Here is a 15,841-nt window from a genome sequence, read left to right as displayed (position 1 = left end):
AAAACAGTGGAAACCCCCCACAAGTGACCCCATTTTGGAAACTACACCCTTTGAGGAAATTATCTAGGGGTATAGTGAGCATTTTGACCCCACAGGTTTTTGGCAGAAATTATTGGAAATAGGCCACTAAAATGAAAATTTAGATTTTTTCCAATAAAACGTAAGTTTAGCAATTTTTTTTCATTCCCACAAGGACTAAAAGTAGAAAAAGCACCACAACATTTATAAAGCAATTTCTCCCGAGTAAACCAGTACCCCTGAGGGGACAAAACAGTGGAAGCCCCCCACAAGTGACCCCATTTTGGAAACTACACCCCTTGAGGAAACGGTCTAGGGGTATATTGAGCATTTTGGCCCCACAGGTGTTTCATAGATTTAATTAGGATTGGGCAGTGAAAATAAAAACAATCCTTTTTCTTCAATAAGACGTAGCTTTAGCTCAAAATGTTTCATATTCTCAAATGGAAAAGGAAAAAAAGAACTCCAACATTTGTAAAGCAACTTCTCTGGAGTATGGAAATATCCCATATGTGGTCATAAACTGCTGTCTGGGGACACGGCAAGTATCAGAAGAGAAGGAGCGCCATTTGGCTTTTGGAGTACAGATTTTGCTGGATTGATTTCTTGGCACGTCGCTTTTGCAAAGCCCCTAAGGTACCAGTACAGTGGAAACTACCCAAAAGTAACTCCATTCACGAAACTACACCGCGTGAAGAATTAATCTAGGGGTCTAGTGAGCATTTTGACCCCCACAGGTGTTTCATAGACTTTATTAGAATTTGTAGGGGAGAAAAAGAAAAAAATGCATGGCGCAACCATAGTGCAGATACAAACGGGGTTAACTAAACAAAACAAAGGGTGAGTTATAAGCTCACCTATAAGAGTTGTGCTTGGTCAGGCACAACTCTGATGTGTGCATGGGTTAATAGGAAAATAGCTGCTGCCAAGGTCCGATCCGGGAAACAAGAATTGTTACCGCCAGAGTATAGTGAGAAAAAGACCAAAAATTGACCTATAACGGCGCTGCTGGAATGAAGTTTAAAACATCGAAGTATATAAATAAATGTTTTATTAATAGATAGGCTACGCGTTACGACATCGAACGGATGTCTTCATCAGGCCAAAACATATTTATTTATATACTTCGATGTTTTAAACTTCATTCCAGCACTGCCGTTATAGGTCTATTTTTGGTCTTTTTCTCACTTTATTAGAATTTGGCAGTGAAAATAAAAAAAATCCCTTTTCTTCAAACAGATGTATCTTTAGCTAAAAAAAAGTCATTTTCCAAAACAAATAAAGGAAAAAAAGAGCCCCAACATTTGTAAAGCGATTTCTCCCGAGTACGACAATACCCCATTTGTGGTCATAAACTGCTGTTTGGGCACACGGCGGGGCTCAGAAGGGAAGGAGCGCCATTTGGCTTTTGGAGTGCAGATTTTGCTGGATTGGTTTCTGGGCGCTATGTCGCATTTGCAAAGCCCTTGTGGGACGAAAACAGTGGAAATCGCCCAGAAGTGACCCCATTTTGGAAACTACACCCCCCAAGGTATTCACCTAGGGGTGTAGGGAGCATGCTAACCCCACAGGTCTTTTGCAGAAATTAGTGTGCACACGATGTTGCAGAGTGAAAATTGGATTTTTTGCATAGATATGCCAATATGAGGTGCCCAGCTTGTGCCACCATAACAAGACAACTCTCTAATTATTATGCTGTGTTTCCCGGTTTTAGAAACACCCTACATGTGCCGCTAATCTTTTGCCTGTACATTTGACCAGGCTCGGGAGTGAATGAGTACCATGTTAAGCTGCGGCCTAATTTGGCGATTTACAAAGTATTGGTTCACAATTGCAGAGGCTCTGATGTGAAATAATAAAAGAAACCACTGAGAAGTGACCCCATTTTGGAAACTACACACAGGCATTTATTAAGGGGTGCAGTGAGCATTTTCACCCCACAGTTCTTTTCCATAAATGATTGGTCTGCGGATGGTGCAAAGTAAAAATTTACATTTTTCCCTAGATATGCCATTTCAGTGGCAAATATGTAGTGCCCAGCTTGTGGCACTGGAGATGCACACCCCAAAAATTGTTAAAAGGCTTTTCCCGGGTATGGCGATGCCATATATGTGGAAGTAAACAGCTGTTTGGGCACACTGTAGGGTTCAGAAGGGAGAGAGCACCATTTGGCTTTTGGAGTGTGGATTTTGCTTGGTAGTAGTTTTACTTGTATTTCAGTTTATAATGTGGGGGCATATGTAAGCTGGGCAGAGTACATCAGGGCATAGTCAGGTGATATAAAAATGGGGTAAAATAATCCATAGATGTGTGTTTCGCTGTGAAGCAATCCTTTCTGCATGTCCTCTCTTATCCCCCTTTTGGTCCACACTCCGCACCTTTGCAGTTTGGGGAATTTTGCTGGGAAATGTTGTCCTGGTATAATACGGGCACCCTCGCTTCCAGCAGATATGTTTGGGTCCTACCCTTCCTGGCTCTATAGAGGATATATTTTTTGGGAGACAAGGTGACCAAAAACCTGCATTTGTGGCATAGTTTTTTATGTTTTGTTTTTTACGCCGTTCACGATGCGTTATAAATTACATGTTAACTTTATTCTCCGGGTCAGTACGATTCCGGCGATACCTAATTTATAGCACTTTTTTATATTTTACAACCTTTTGCACAATAAAATTACTTTTGTAAAAAGAATGTAGCCATGTTGTGAGAGCCATAACTCTTTAATTTGTTCATGCACAGAGCTGTTTGAGAGCTTGTTTATTCCAATTTTTGTAGGGCAAAGTGACCAAAAAATGAAAGTCTGGCATTGTTTTTTAAGCCGTTCACAGCGTGGAATAGATAACATAATATTTTTATAGTTCAGGCCGTTACGGACGCGGCGATACCAAATATGTATGGTTTATTAATTTTTTTAATAAAAGGACTTGATAAGGGAAAAAGGCCGATTGTGTTTTATTTTATTACTTGAAACTTTTATTATATTTTTGACAACTTTTTTTTCACTTTTCTTTAGTCCCACTAGGGGACTTGAAGGGCCAACTTTCAGATTATTTTTCTAATACATTGCACTACCTGTGGCATACCGGGAGGCCAGTGTGATTTGAAATGTTGGGAAGGGGTTAAGGCCTTATCCACACGAACAGCTCACTGACTAATTCAATGTAATGGGGCTATTCACACACTCGTTTTTTTTTTTATCACGGAGTGTGTGCCCATTGCAAGAAACTCACAGCATGTCCTATTCTGGTGTGCCCATTAAAGTCTATGGGTGCGTAAAAAAACAGCACCACTTCCCTTTACAGACCACATCTGTGTGTTGTTGATTTTTCACAGTTCAGTTGGTAAAGAAATGCAAAAAAAAAGGAAACCTGAAACCAGGAAGTGCTTGCAGAGGAGAAAAATGGATGACACACAGAAACGACAACACCACGGACATTCATATGCATTAAAAACGCTCTGTTTGAATAAGGCCTATAGCATACTTCTAGTGAGAAATAAAAACTTCACAGTGCTGTTAGATCCTTGTGTACAGTACATCTGTGAATCCTTTCCTTTCAAAGCTCCGCTGTTTGTTCTGCCGACCTCTCTTACTGCCTAATTCACTAACATGAAATTGTTATCATTATCTGCCATGTCACAGCCACAGTCCAGGTACAGCCCAGTCACGAAGGCTGCTATATACTGCAGAGACGGAGCTATATACCACATGCAGAGACGGTGGGGGAGATTTAGACGGGAAAACTGGCGAAGGAAAGTTAATAAATTCCCCCCCTACAGTATGTGCTTGGCTGCTATTATTATAGAACTACATTAGCTATCTATCTATATCTATCTATCTATCTATCTATCTATCTATCTATCTATCTATCTATCTATCTATCTATCTATCTATCTATCTATCTATCTATCTATCTCTATCTATCTATCTATCTATCTATCTATCTATCTATCTATCTATCTATCTATCTATCTATCTATCTATCTATCTATCTATCTATCTATCTATCTATCTATCTATCTATCTATCTATCTATCTATCATATCCTATGCTATTAACATGCATGACAGACACATTTTCTGGTGTTATTAATATTTTAAATGGTTAAGGTTCTTTGATGTCTGGAATTTCTGGAGTTATTCTCCAAATAATATATTCAGATTCCGAGACAATTTTTAAAACGTTGCCAACCACAGAATATGTAAATGTAATCTCATCTAGTTAATGTATTGTGTCTAATTAACAAAGAAGAATGACTGTGTTGGTGGTAGAATGCCAAGAAGAACATATCATGTTTGTACTCACTAATAAACGATATTAAAAAACCGTACTTTTGCTCCCTGAGGTGTGAAGTGATGTGGAGCGTATGTCAAGGTTGAATTTTTCACAGTTAATGAAAATATAAAACGCAACACAGGACACTTCTTTGATCCACCAGGTCTCTCAAAACTAAACCAATTATAACAGAGAACTATACTAATACACATGAGTGTCTTATTTAAAGGCTGCTTTAAACCACCCCTTCCTGACCTGCACTCACTGCTCATTCGCCCACTTTTTCTCACCAAGGATCCAAGCTGCATGACAATAATAATCCAAGGTTCTGTGATATGTATAATATATTTATTACTAATTACTGTCTGTATTATTCATACCACAGGTCTGAGGGGGTGGAGCATGACACAAGATATTGCGCCAGTGCCATGGAGGGAGGCTCTTCGGCCCGCTTTTGTTGGGATTGTTGAGTGCAGGGGGTCTTAGCATCACATACAGTATTTTTTTATTATTCTAATCCTAACTAACTGCATTATTCTGGAACAGATAATGAAAAGGGGGGTGCAGGATGATTACACAGAGACACCGAAGACTATTACCTGACCTTAGATAGACACACTTCCACTTATAAGATGGCTTATTTTGTTTTGCTCACCATAAACAACCACATTTGTATTCTGACCACATGTATCTGGGGCAACAGTTTTTTTTGTTATTGTTTGTAAGGTATTTAAGGGGTATTCCCAGAATCAACATTTATCACTTACCACAGGTTAGGTGATAAGCGTCTAATCACTGGGGGCCTCTTCTTTGGAACCCCCACTGCCGAGACCCCCACCTATCACTTGAATGGGGGTCCTGAACCAGACGTTCCTCCTTAGCTGCACCCCCCGCACTTAGGAGGAGCTTGAATTGAGTGGAGGATGAGCATATGCCTTGCCACTCTATTAAAACTCTATGACTGTCTCCGTCATTCCCATAGACTTTAAATGAAACGGCACCGCGAATGTGGCGGTGGTCCCAGGGATGAGTCCCCCAGTGATCAGACATTCATTACCTATACTTTGGATAGGTGATAAATGTTGATTCTGGGAATACCCCTTTAAATGCTAGAAAACAAGATAATAATGTATCACTTTAATTGCAAATGAAGATTTCATTTTAATTAGGAGTACATTTTTTATAATTAGACAATAATTTAATATTTAAAAAATATTTCTTCAGAATACAGTTTAATACCCCTTTGCTTACATTTATATGGTCAATATCAAATATGAATAGGCGTAACTTGAATCTCCTGAACCTCCATGCTGTATTCCCCAACACTCACTTTTATTATACTGATGTCCTTTTATATGGCAAAGAGGGCATTGGGCCCTCTAAGACACCATGGCCCAGGTGTGATTAAAGCCTCTGTACCCCCTTTATTTCCATTCCTGATTTCAAGTCTGATTTAATTTTTCTGTATAAATAAAAGTAAACAGATTCAATACCTGAGTTCGGATGCCAGGGATTGTTGTCAGATGCCATTTGAGCGATGGTCAGCGGTGATGCACCACAGTTCGATTCCACAAGCTCTCCCACTACCTGCACCTGGGAGTTATTTTGCGACCTTAAGGCAAGCTTGAGTGGGGCTATAAGATTGAACTGTACTCTGGACAGGCAGCCGCTGAACCCTGGAGTGTTGTAAGATTGGATCTCCTGGTCGATCGTTCCAGTCTCTGGAGGCACAAAAGAAAAATCGTTGAGTCAGCAAATCATTGCATTTTAAAGGATGTAAAGAGAAGCCATCTCAGTAGTGGTCAATCTTGTCTGCCAGACAGAACTGTCTGCAAGCAGCTACATTTTCTGCCTTGTGATGCAGATAAAAGAACAGGGCTTTAGTTAAATGTATATTTGGTAAATGTCCAAATACAAACAACTATGCATTTCAGTTATCAGCTCATGTAAATGTTGACTCAGCAACCGAAAAAAAATCTGTTTCTAGGTTATTAAGTATTCTGGTTCTGTATGTACAATATATTGTTGATTCATGCATATAGTATCAATAATATATTTCCTATCTACTCCTATGTGCTAGTTCTAGGTATTATGCTTATATGATGAAAACATTGCAAGGTGGTTTTCGGTGCTTAAATAGTAACCTCTTTGTATGCAATTGATCTCAATGGAATTAAACAGATCAAAGGAATTTGAAAGAAAAAAGCTGCAAATGTGGTGGATATTTGGGTCTGTCTCCTCTGCAGCATGACGCCTTCTGACCTTGCAGAAATCAGAGGTATACCACAGACAGGACCCAAAATAACAGCCTGTCTGATATCTATAAATAAGAAAGCTATATCACATTAGTCAGTCACATCAAAGCCAGGAGACATGCAGTTCCGAAACTGGTAATGAATATTGAGCTTTCAACCACGGTACAATAAATCTAACAGTTACTCCTGCATGGTTAATGGCCTTATGATATGTAGTATATAGCTCATTCAGTAGAATCCTTTTCTATATATTTGAGTATTAAAATGCACCCCGTTTCTTAGTCCCTGAAGATCAGCGTGACAGCTGTCAGCTGTATAATAATTAAATTGAATTGCCTTTGTCCCACTCCCCATTATTTCTCCCCAATCCCCCATGGTTTTTATAACGCATACACCCCATTTTTCTACATCCTTTCACACATGTGATGGCTGGCCATCCTATCACATATCTGTGTGACAGACGCCATTTCTTCCCCAATCCATTCAAGGGAAGCGAGCCAATGTCCGCGACACCTACAGCATTATCATCCGCTGAGATACAGTGTCCAATTAGTCCTACAAATACATTTAAAGACAATGGGATCCTAGACGGCCACCTACGCTGCCCACCCGTCTTTCCACCCCAGCTGTAACATACCATCCTAGTGCTGAAATAATTGTGCTCACCAAATAGCCTCTCAAACTGCTGAGGTGGGAGAGAAGCGGACTTCTTCTGGATCTCTTATTGGCATTTTATGGACTATTTATAATTGCACCCACTATGTTAAATGTGATATGCCAATCTAATTATTAATTACCCCTTAATTATACATTACATACAAAATATGACAGGGTTACATATGTATCTATTTCATATCTATGTATCTATTTAATTTCTATGTATCTATTATGTAATTATTTCATCTATCTAATATGTAATTATTTCATCTATCTATCTATCTATCTATCTATCTATCTATCTATCTATCTATCTATCTATCTATCTATCTATCTATCTATCTATCTATCTATCTATCTATCTATCTATCTATCTATCTATCTATCTATCTATCTATCATCTGTCATGTAATTATTTGCTCTCTCTATCTAATATGTAATTATTTCCTTTATCTATCTACTATGTCTCTATCTCATATGGATCTATTTCATATCTATCTGCGTGTCCATCGACTTTTATATATATATATATATATATATATATATATATATATATATATATATATATATGTATATATATATATATATATCCATTATGTTTCTATTTCATATGTATAATCTCTATTTATCTATATTTTTATATATATATCTGAGAGTTTTTACCCAGGTGATATAATTACCGCTTGTACCTTATAAGGTTATTTGGTCTAGAAGTCAAGAATGTTGGACAAGGTGGATCTATATTTGAAGACAGGCTGCGGTGTACAATTGCTTGCACTATCTACTTAATGATATGTGACCTTGCTCATTTGACCTTTATGACATACTGATGCTATTAGTGTTGTATTTGTACTCTGCTTATATTTCAGACAAATGGAAATCAATTTTACAAGATTTATAGATGATTTTATAAACATCTGCATTTTTTACTGCATTATAATGGTAAATCATAAGGCACATTAGGAGGACTAAGGGTTTATGAGAAGAAATGCATGCACACATCTGATATGCCGTGTTTTACTTAATGCTAAATAACAATAAGTTAACGTGCTTCCATAAAATGTATTTGCTTATTTAAATGAGTTTGCCTGACATCAATGTGCCGCTGTAAATACAATGCACAATGGAGGTAAGCTGGAAATAGCTCTGTTACTGTGAAAGATGCCTTGACTTACTATTCCCTACTGTGATATGAGGTGTATAGATAAGCAAAGCAAAAACAGATGGAAAAAAAACAGGATTCTGCTTCAGTTTTTGAAGGTTAAAATGGTGTTTCTAAAAATATAAATGCATTGCCGACTTTTCCGAAAGGAAAAAGTGGTAGGAGAACTGGGGAGTTTACCTGCATGAGTTTCAGACCCAATAGAAGGGACAATGTTTTTGCCTTCAGGAACAATATAGAGACCTTCTATTACTTTCTTATGATTTTTGCCCTTGCAATCTCAAGGCCTCCAACTACTTGTAGAAAGATGCTAACCTAATACATTGTATTGTGTGCATGGTTTTGGTAAAATAGCGCCCATGTCCCCACACAGTGACATTACTTGGAGGGTTAATATTTAAAGAGTAAACTATCAACACAAGAAGAGACACAGCACAATCTTATTATGGAGGTGACCAAATATAAACCATTATCAAACATCTGTATTTTCCAATGTGCAGGTGAGGGAGCAACCTGCTTCCTGTCCGATTATTACATAATATCACGCTTGTTTTACGAAGCACCTGGTGATGCAGTCTGCCCTTACAAACATTTGTGTAAGAATGGGTCGTTCTAAAGAGCTCACTGAAATCGAGCGTGGTACTGTAATAAGATGCCACCATTGCAACAAGTCAGTTCCGGAAATTTCTGCCCTCCTAGATATTCCACAATCAACTGTGAGCGGTATTATTGCGGAATGGAAGCGAATAGGAACCACAGCAACTCAGACATAAAGTGGCAGACCACATAAAGTTACAGAACGGGATCACCGAGTGCTGAGGCGCATAGTGAGTAAGTCACCAACACTATGCTGACTTAACTGTTCCAAACCTCCTCTGGCATTAATGTCCGCACAAAAACTGTACACCGGGAGCTTCATAGCTTCATGGAATGGGTTTCAATGGCCAAGCAGCTCCATGCAAATCTTACATCATCAAGCACAATACCGAGCGTCGGATGGAGTGGTATAAAGAACGCCGCTACTCTGGAGCAGTGGGAACGTGTTCTGCGGAGTGATGAATCACGCTTCTCTATCTGGCAGCCTGATGGTTGAGTCTGAGTTTGGCGAGTGCCTGGAGAATATTACCTACCTGGCTGCATTGTTCTTCAGGGTTGGCCTAGGCCCCTTAGTTCCAGTGAAGGGAAATCATAATGTTTCAGCGTACTGACACATTTTAAACAATTGTATGCTTCCAACTTTGTGGGAACAGTTTGGACAAAGCAAGGTCCATAAAGGCATGGCTGGGTGAGTTTGGTGTGGAAGAACTTGACTGGTCCGCACAGAGCCCTGACCATCAAACACTTTTGGGATAAACTAGAATGGAGATTGCGAGCCATGCCCTCTCGTACAACATCAGTGTCTGACCTCACAAATTAGCTTCTGGATAAATGGGCAAAACTTTCCACAGACACAGTCTTGTAGAAAGCCTTCCCAGAAGAGTGGAAGCTGTTTTAGCTGCAAAAGTGGGATCAACTCCATATTAATGCCTATAGATTTAGAATGGGATGTCATACATTGAACTTGTCCGTAGACCCCCTATATGCATTACGGATGCCAAGAGAGTCTTTTTTTTAAAATCCGCCACGATGGTATATGTCGGTATACCTTTTTTTCCGCTGTATAATTGCCTATGAAAAAATATGCAACTGTATGGCATACCTCAGAGGCATCCTTCAAATCTATTTATATGGACATGGTTTGTCAAATTTCAAACAAATTGAATAATAAGCACCAATGTGCTATATAACAATAATATCGTTATACGAATTTGTATTTTGTTTTCTCTTTTTTTTGGAACTATCCATCTGTGGAAAATCCCTTTAAAAAGGTTAAATTCTTACATATAAATGCTCACTTTACCTTGACATCATATAACAGGCATGTTAGGCTCAGATTCATTTATGTTCTAAGCTAAGTAATTGGTTAGCATTGCAGTGTGACCGCATAGTCAGCAATTGAACTTCATGATTGAATCATTTTTCTAGCTGCTGGGATCTATGCCAGAGATTCTAATGGTACAAGTCTCAAAGGTCTTTACTAAACATCTTATCATGCAAGTGGTTACTAAGTAACAAAGCGGTCATTAATAAAAGGAGTAATTAGTAATAATTGGGCCTCATCGGAAAAGTATGAGGCGCCTCACTACCTTCCTGCAAACTAAAGTAACACACTCTTACAAAATCCCAAATGAGTAAGCATCACTATTGTAAAGTTTTATTTTGAAAAGATATATCAGCGCTAGGGAGAATCCATAGTCGGGTGATTAGATTAATAAAGGGAATAGGAGGTCTCTTTTATAATCAGAGGCTGGAATAATTGGGTTTGTTAAAAAAGGGACCAGGGGACATCCTTTATGTGAGTATGAAAGGTAATTCCAATATCAATATAGGAAAGGGTTCTTTACAGTAAGAGCAGTCTTTGGAATACTCAACTACACGAGGTTGAAAAGGAATATACATTGACAGCTTTGTTCATGTAAAAAAAAAACTTGGTTAAACATTTTTCTCACAACTAATAATATTGAAAGTAAGAATTATTATAGGAATGAATAATGTTTAATTGTACCATTGAAATGACCTGACTGGGGTATTTCTTTACTGACCCCACATGGCAAAGTTGTTGTCTTGATCAGACACATAGGTTTGAAAAAGTATGAACTTCTCAAACTAAGTAACTGTAATTCTTGAAAACTTTTACAATTTACAACTTTTACTGTATTGTACTTTAAATTGTGGCTTTTGTAGTGCAGTTCCATTCAATAAAAGAATACCTGATGATCAGGACTACACACATATCCAAATAGTCTGATTGAAATATCAACGGGTTTTCTGGGATTTAAGAATGTATCAATCTGGGCTTGAATTTGAAATATAACAAGCAATGCAATATACTTCCCTTACCGATTCCACTCTTGTACCCCACCCCTGGTCACATGTGTCCCGCACCAGCCCTGTTTTTCCTGTGTGTCCTCTCATATCTGATACATGAAGTGTTTTTAATGTTTGAATGAGTAGGGTTGAAAGGGTATTCATTACTAAACAGAATCCCGGTTCATTCACGGCAGGACACACCATTATGCCATCAAAGTGCTTAACAGAAAAATAATAAAATAACACCTCTCAATATTAGCTTGGTGATAGTTTATCAAGAGGAGATTGTTGTTTTTTTTTCTTACATAGCATAGAGCAGTAATGAACTGAAAAATATTCGAAAACAGCTAAAAAAGATAACGAGGATACACTTTATTACAAAGACGCTATATTTGCTAACAATTGCAAACTATATAGGCAATGTTAATGAAAAAGTGGAGTTTCACTTTACACTATTAATATATATATATATATATATATATATATATATATATATATATATATATATATATATATATATATATATATAGATAGTATGCTTTTTGGGTCTTTGGTCTTTCTCCTTTGCGCTAGAGAAGCATTTTATGTTGTTTCTCAGCTATTGCATTTAGGCATTTAAAGGATATGTAAACGTTTGACAAACTAAATGCTCGACAAACTTCTGACATGTCAGAAGTTTTGATTGGTGCACGGAGACCCCCAACAATCACTAAAACGAAGTGGGAGAAGTGCTTGTGTGAGCGCTCAGCCGCTTCGTTTCTGTTTGGCTTTTTCCGAAAATCAATGTATTGGAGTAGGGCTCGATAGAAAGTCTATGAGCCGTACTCCGATACATCGGCTTTCCAGAAAAAGCCGAACAGAAACGAAGCGCTTCTGCCTTCGTTTTATCGATTGGTGGGGGTCTCAGTGCTCGAACCCCCACCAATCAAAACTTCTGACATGTGACTTTGACAAGTTTGTCAAACTTTAAGTTACCCTTTAAGGCCGGATTCACACGAGCGTGTACGGTACGTGAAATACAGTCCGCATGTCGGCCGCATTTCCCAGACCGAACACACTGCAGAGAGCCGGGCTCCTAGCAACATAGTTATGTACGAAGCTAGGAGTCCCTGCCTCGCTGCGGGAAAACTGTCCCGTATTGTAATCATGTTTTCAGTACGGGACAGTAGTTTCTGGGGGAGGAAGGGACTCCTAGCGTCATAGATAACTATGATGCTAGGAGTCCCTGCCTCCCTGCAGTGTGTTCGGTCTGGGAAATGCGGCCGACATGCAGACTGTATATCACGGACCGAACACACTTGTGTGAATCCGGCCTAACTTTTTGAGACACAGCTTAAATGTATCCTGTATAGAACGAAGCTGTATCTTGCTGTCAAAGCCGAATCCATCAGGTCAGCAGGACTAACAGCTCAGCTGAGAGCGGGTCCTGCATGTTATTCATGAACTTAGATGTGATCAATAACATCTGGATAGACATGCAGGATCAGCTTTCTGCCGAGATGTAAGTCCTGCTGACCTGACAGATTCGGCTTTGACAGCAAGGCAAAGCTTCTATGTATACAGGATACATAGAAGCTGTATCTCAAAAAGTAAAAAAAAAACAACTTGCTTAAAATCCCATAATGCATTGTTTCATTTTTAAAAAAATGCGTGCAAAGGTTCACATATCTCTTAATAGTCTATTATGGACAATGGTTTATTTTTTCATTTTCATTCCTCCCTGTAGGCTCTGATACGCATAATGATATGGTGCTAAAAAATACTGAACTTGTTGGCTCTGATAAGGATAACGATATGGTACTAAAAATGACTGACAGTAATATAAAGTCAAGAGATAATGAAAGAAGATACAATGCTACACTAAGGATATGGAACAGATTTCCCATCAGATAGAACGCCAGTACAGAATTAGGTAGCTAAACCTTCTGCAGTTTAAGTAATATTAATTCTTATAGAGCCTTTCTATATGAAGGGTTAATGCATAGCAATGAGGACATACTGTTGTTATAGGTGACATAGGCACAAAAGAGAAGAATTTCACTGGAGTAACACTTAGATCGGTGGTTTGTGACATGCACACAGAAGACCTTTGCAGAAATATGCCCCAAAGGAGTACCCGTCACCATGTGCTTAAAGAATCAAAGGGGAACGCTGTTCTGAATCTATTTAATTAATTTTATGCTCTATATGCACAATAGGAAAAAAAAAAAATGAATAACCAATTTGCAGCTTTACATGAAAGATATATATATATATATGTGTGTGTGTGTGTGACTGGTATGAATGGCAACACGGTGAGAAGGCTGTAAAAATAAATAGTCAGCTGCAGATCTACTGTAGTGCCTGCAACTTTAAATCTGACAGTTATTGACCCTCATGTTCCCTTGAGGGTGTGATGCCTATAAACATTGCTATGTATGCACTGTATAGATCTATGTATACGATTATATATATACACATACACACATAATCATCTAGCTGATCCAGCTACATATACATCTTTTAGATGTGCTGCTTACCTTCAGACTGCTCTGTTCTGTGTGGTGATGGGTGTGGGGTGCCAGGCTGTGTGTACCAGGGGGTGGATGCCTTGTGTCTGCAGCATTCCTCAGTCAGCATCCACCGCTGGCATCCTGGCTCTTAGAACAGCCCAGCCTAGTCATGCACTGAGATGCAGGTGAAAGGCTGTGTGCAAAACAATGCCTGGAGTCTGGGGACCAGATACGGCCTGGACTAGATCTTTGATGCTGTGACTCAAAACATGGACTGGATTGTACTTTAGAACATCATTCGCAGAAAATAGCAGAATCCACATGCCTTGAGTTAATGGTTTAGTAAAATTGTATTGTACTAAATGCTATAATTATTTTATGAAATACTTTCTTGTAGAGAAACAGAATTTAGGCCTCGTTCACACAGAGTTTTTTTGCAGGAGGAAAATTTTGCCTGAAAATTCCGTTTGGGATTTTGAGGCAGATTTTGTCCTTCCTGCACGTCGCGGCCGTTATTCAAAACGGACGCGCAAAAAAATGGCCCATTGGAACAGAACGCCGTTTTTTCCATTGCAATAGGCAGATGTTTGGAGGCGTACTGCTTAGGATATTTCGGTTGTTTTTCGGGCATTTACGGCCCAAAAAACGCCCGAAAATAGGCCGTGTGAACATACCTTAAGGGTATGTTCACACGCAAATGCAAAACACGTCTGAAAATACGGAGCTGTTTTCAGGCGAAAACAGCTCCTGATTTTCAGACTTTTTTTAACAACTCGCGTCTGAAAAACGCCCGAATTACGTCTGAAACCACTGCATGTGAACATACCCTCGCTCTCTGGGGGGACCAAGCATGTCTGTGCCTTACACAGCCATATGTAATATACATATGGTGGTGTTGATTGTGCCAAAGCAGGAGCCGCTCTTTGCAGCGACTCTATGCTCTAGCTTATAAGAACCCCCCTGGCTTTTGGGGCCCCCCTCTGTGTCATCCATATGCCCTAATAGTGCATATGGAAAGGGGTTGTATAAAATGGGGGCAGACACCATTCAGCGTGGTCTCCTTAACATTGGTCTGTAATGGATTTTTGTATTTTCAGCTTATATACAGTGAAGGAAATAAGTATTTGATCCCTTGCTGATTTTGTAAGTTTGCCCACTGTCAAAGACATGAGCAATCTACAATTTTTAGGCTAGGTTAATTTTACCAGTGAGAGATAGATTATATAAAAAAAAATAACATTGTCAAAATTATATATATTTATTTGCATTGTGCACAGAGAAATAAGTATTTGATCCCTTTGCCAAACAAGACTTAATACTTGGTGGCAAAACCCTTGTTGGCAAGCACAGCAGTCAGACGTTTTTTTGTAGTTGATGATGAGGTTTGCACACATGTTAGATGGAATTTTGACCCACTCCTCTTTGCAGATCATCTGTAAATCATTAAGATTTCGAGGCTGTCGCTTGGCAACTCGGATCTTCAGCTCCCTCCATAAGTTTTCGATGGGATTAAGGTCTGGAGACTGGCTAGCCCACTCCATGACCTTAATGTGCTTCTTTTTGAGCCACTCCTTTGTTGCCTTGGCTGTATGTTTCGGGTCATTGTCGTGCTGGAAGACCCAGCCACGAGCCATTTTTAATGTCCTGGTGGAGGGAAGGAGGTTGTCACTCAGGATTTGACGGTACATGGCTCCATCCATTCTCCCATTGATGCGGTGAAGTAGTCCTGTGCCCTTAGCAGAGAAACACCCCCAAAACATAATGTTTCCACCTCCATGTTTGACAGTGGGGACGGTGTTCTTTGGGTCATAGGCAGCATTTCTCTTCCTCCAAACACGGCGAGTTGAGTTAATGCCAAAGAGCTCAATTTTAGTCTCATCTGACCACAGCACCTTCTCCCAATCACTCTCAGAATCATCCACATGTTCATTTGCAAACTTCAGATGGGCCTGTACATGTGCCTTCTTGAGCAGGGGGACCTTGCGGGCACTGCAGGATTTTAATCCATTACGGCGTAATGTGTTACCAATGGTTTTCTTGGTGACTGTGGTCCCAGCTGCCTTGAGATCATTAA

At 39.2% G+C, this 15,841-nt stretch overlaps 1 protein-coding gene across 1 annotated transcript in view; it reads right to left on the bottom strand.

Moving 5' to 3' along the window:
• CNTNAP2 (contactin associated protein 2) overlaps positions 1-15,841 on the bottom strand; it is a 1,694,842-nt gene that overhangs the window by 16,237 nt on the left and 1,662,764 nt on the right. The window contains exon 22 of the mRNA XM_075827067.1: positions 5,785-6,012. Coding sequence (XP_075683182.1) covers positions 5,785-6,012 — 228 coding nt within the window. The remainder of the gene's footprint in view (positions 1-5,784; positions 6,013-15,841) is intronic.

This window comes from Rhinoderma darwinii, chromosome 5 (genome assembly GCF_050947455.1).
Source record: "Rhinoderma darwinii isolate aRhiDar2 chromosome 5, aRhiDar2.hap1, whole genome shotgun sequence".
Taxonomy (NCBI): Eukaryota; Metazoa; Chordata; class Amphibia; order Anura; family Rhinodermatidae; genus Rhinoderma; species Rhinoderma darwinii.
The sequence above is the reverse complement of the archived record's forward strand: the minus strand, read 5'-3'. Positions and strand labels throughout refer to the sequence as shown.